Source organism: Oryx dammah, unplaced genomic scaffold, assembly GCF_014754425.2.
Source record: "Oryx dammah isolate SB20612 unplaced genomic scaffold, SCBI_Odam_1.1 HiC_scaffold_21, whole genome shotgun sequence".
NCBI lineage: Eukaryota > Metazoa > Chordata > Mammalia > Artiodactyla > Bovidae > Oryx > Oryx dammah.
The window spans coordinates 7,346,507-7,350,345 of record NW_024070205.1 but is presented as its reverse complement, the minus strand read 5'-3'; the positions used below and the strand labels follow the sequence as shown (position 1 = coordinate 7,350,345).

At 43.1% G+C, this 3,839-nt stretch overlaps 1 protein-coding gene across 3 annotated transcripts in view; it reads right to left on the bottom strand.

Moving 5' to 3' along the window:
- Positions 1-581: 581 nt before the first annotated feature.
- Positions 582-3,839, bottom strand: part of HSD11B1 (hydroxysteroid 11-beta dehydrogenase 1) — a 75,087-nt gene continuing 71,829 nt past the window's right edge. For 2 of the 3 annotated variants that reach the window (XM_040263085.1, XM_040263087.1), the window contains 2 exons: positions 3,289-3,432; positions 582-1,199 (listed from right to left, as the gene is read on the bottom strand). In XM_040263085.1, the coding sequence (XP_040119019.1) occupies positions 982-1,199; positions 3,289-3,432 (362 nt within the window). In that variant the 3' untranslated portion in view covers positions 582-981. The remainder of the gene's footprint in view (positions 1,200-3,288; positions 3,433-3,839) is intronic. The other variant, XM_040263086.1, reaches the window with a different exon arrangement.

Genomic DNA, 3,839 nt, shown 5'->3' with positions numbered 1-3,839 from the left:
GCCTGGGGTTGGAAATAACTGAAACTAACCTGAAGATGCTACATTACTTCTGTGACTTCCCTATAGCCTTGCCCACACTTTGATAAAGAATCTCCTTTTCTCTACTAGAATTGTCCAGTTTTCCACTCTCCCCTGTTGGAGGACCTGCCAATATGGGGCTTTGTGCAGTTGTTAGTGTTTTGTATCCTCTTTGGTTGTAGTCAAGTGACACCTGGCAAGTGTTGGATAGATATTTGTTGAATGAATGAATGACTAAATGTACGAGTGACATGATTTGAACTCCAACCTCTCTTCAACAAACTTCTAATATTGAGTGTTCACACGTAAATTATGGATGCTTGATGCACTGTGAGTACACTGAACAGGTGTAGATTCTGTGGCTTCATAGAACCACAGGAACCTCCACTTCTCTGCGTTTGCTCTGCTTATTCACACTCAGATGTTCTCCTTTCCAGAACAGTATGAAGGAATATATACAAAATGGTGAAGATGCTATGTTCACTAAATGAAGTAGGATGATTTCTTCAACTCAAAAGCAGATAAGGGGTTCATATCACAAAATAAGAAATGTACATTAAAAATCTCACATGTATAGGTTAGGTTATAGTTTTTAATGGAATCATGCTGAATGAACTGAAGTTAAAGCCAATAAGGTATGAATTTACAAAGTTTATGTGACCTTTAGAATTAATATTGATTAAATATAGCCTTATTACCTTTGAGGTAAACTTGATGTAACTATCTTGTAATTATATCTATGGTTACTGTCGATTTCACAATTGCTGGGTCATGGCATTCATTATGATCACCTTTCCACAAGTGTTAGAGGGATTCCTTTAAATTGTGGGATGTGCTGTGCGACTTGCAGTCCCCTGGGGGCACTCACTCTCTCTGGGGAGATACCTTCATGATGGAGCTCGGATAAATACCAGGCTGGATTGTTCCAAGCTCCCTTTATGATGCCCAGCCCTCAGGAAGTGCCTAGTTGTTGATAAATCTTTCCATATTATATTTCTTCAAGGAGAGAAATTCCATGATCTTCCTTCCTGGATTTTTCAGCAGAAGAGAAGCCAAGATTGAACTGTCATAATATACTTCATCTTGGCGCAGAGCTCCCCCTTTGATAATCTCCAGGGCACATTCTTCCTTTGGAGATGCTTTTGCATTGTATATCCCAGCAACTGCCTTCATGGCTGTGTCTGTAGAGCGACAAGAGAAGAGTGTGGTTATCCAAGACAGTAGAGTCTATGTGATGGAAGGCCTGCAGACACCAGCAGCTTAGCTTTTAGGGACTGCTGGCCAGTGATTGCTTGGGCCCTGTCGGGAATACATGGAGAAGACTGGGTATGTTGAGGGCCTATTGGGCAAAGAGAATCTTAGTGTTCATATGGACCTTGTCTTCCTGGATGGAAATTTGTGGGGGCAACTGGAGGTTACTAGTTGAGTGATTTGAATGAATCAGACTCCTCTCTTGGGTGTTTTGGTTGGAGTGAAGGAGTAATATCGGGGAGTAGAATGAGTACAGAAGTCATATGATGGTAAGAGTCAATGAGCAAAACCAGAGTGAGGTGTGATAATGAGGACTGATTTGTAAAAGGAAGAGACAGACAGGAATCCAGGTCTTTGCTCCCTTGGCAACACCAACCAGTTTCATTTTGAGGGAAACTATTGTTACCTGCTCTCTCCCCCTAGGATTTGTGTCTTTCTTGCCCAGCTTCTCTCTGTTTCTCCACCCCTTCTTGTTTCATTGTGTGTCTTTTGTCTTTCTCTTTCTTTTGTTCTGTAACTACTACTCAGTGTATTCAAAGTTTTTTTAAAAAAATTTACTTGGCTGTGCAGAGTGTGAGATCTTAGTTCCCTGATCAGGGATCGAACCCATGCCCCCTGCAGTGAAAGTGTGGAGTCTTAACCACTGGACTGCCAGGGAAGTCCCTTCAATAAAGTTTTTTAATAGATAAACTTGCATTTGGACTTACAGAAAAGTTTTAAAAATTGTGCAAAGTCTTTCCTTACATCTTTCAATCAAAACATCTTACATAACCATTATACAACTATCAACGATAGATATGATAGAATTGGAACAATATTACTAACTAAACTGCAGACTTTATTTTTTCACTAATGTCCTTTATATGTTCCAGGATCTTATCCAAGAGTACACTTAGTAGTAATTTTTTTTTGTTTTCTCTCTGATCTCTGACAGTTCCTTACTCTTTCCTTGTCTCTCACAGCCTTGACACTTTTGAAGAATTCTGTTCAATGGATCTGTATGAAAGAAAGTGAAGTCACTCAGTCATGTCCAACTCTTTGCGACCCTGTGGACTGTAGCCCCCAGGCTCCTCCGTCCGTGGGATTCTCCAGGCAAGAATGCTGGAGTGGGTTGCCATTTCCTTCTCCAGGGGATCTCCCTGACCCAGGGGTAGAAGCCGGGTCTTCTGCATTGCAGGCAGACGCTTTAACCTCTGAGCCACCAGGGAAGCCCAAAGTGAAGTCGCTCAGTTGTGTCCAACTCTTTGGGACACCATGGACTATAGCCCACTAGGCTGCTCCGTCCGTGGAATTTTCCAGGCAAGAATACTGGAGTGGGTTGCCATTTCCTTCTCCAGGGGATCTTCCTGACCCAGGGATAGAAGCCGGCTCTCCCACATTGCAGGCAGATGCTTCACTGTCTGAGCCACCAGGGAAGCCACCGGGATCTGTATAAACCCCTTCAGTTTGGTTTTTTTCCCCATTGTTCTCATAATTAGAATGAGATTGTGTGTTTTCGACAAGAATACCCCCATCCCCCAAATGATGCTGTGTCCGTCTCAGCATGATGCATCAAAGGATTTGTGACATCTGTGACTTATTACTGATATGTTATTAAGGAAAACACTCATATTTAATAATCTCACATAGGAAAGTAATGGCCGTTGAGTTTTCATGAGGGACATAAGGTGTTCAGAATAGAGTCAGGTGAGGAATGTGGTGTTATTCAGCACAGTTGGCAGTCAGAATGGAGAGAAGGGTCAAAGAGCAGTCAGAGGCTCAACAGGTGACAGAACACTTCATTAAAGGGGGACTAGTGTTCTTGCCTGGAGAATCCAGGGACAGAGGAGCCATGGGCTGCCATCTGTGGGGTCACACAGAGTCGGACACGACTGATGCGACTCAGCAGCAGCTGCAGCGCTGTCACTGGTTTTCAGTGCTTGACACACGATGTGTCAGGGAGTTCAGCACCCTCCTTACCCACCGTAGTAAGACAGACAGTCCATCCGTAGGCCATTTATTCCAATTTCTTGGCCTTACCTGTGTCGATGAGGCCAAGAATACAGAGGGTGATGGACACATTGACCTTGGTCGCCTCATATTCCATCCTGAGAGAGGAGAAGAACCCATCCAGAGCAAACTTGCTTGCAGAATAGGCAGCAGCAAGTGGACAGGCTATTTTCCCTGAATGATACAAAAGCGGGTTAACATGGTCATCCATTGCAGCTCTGACAAAGCTGATCTGTGCTTTATCTGTAGCAGGCTTTGTAACCTCCATGAAGTGCTTCTACCCTTAGTTTCTCTCCACTCCCCAAAGAGATTATCCTGCTGTGCTGCATTTCAGAAAAAAAGACACATGATGGTATCAAAGAAACTCCCCTTGACAGACTGGGATACAGTGTAGAGTGGGCTGCAGGAAAACTTTCTTTCTTTTTTTTTTTTTCCTTTTTCCAGAATTTGGACTTAATTATTATTATTTTATTTATTTATTTTACTTTACAATTCTGTATTGGTTTTGCCAAACATTGACAAGAATCCACCACGGGTGTACATGCGTTCCCAAACATGAACCCCCCTCCCACCCCCCTCCC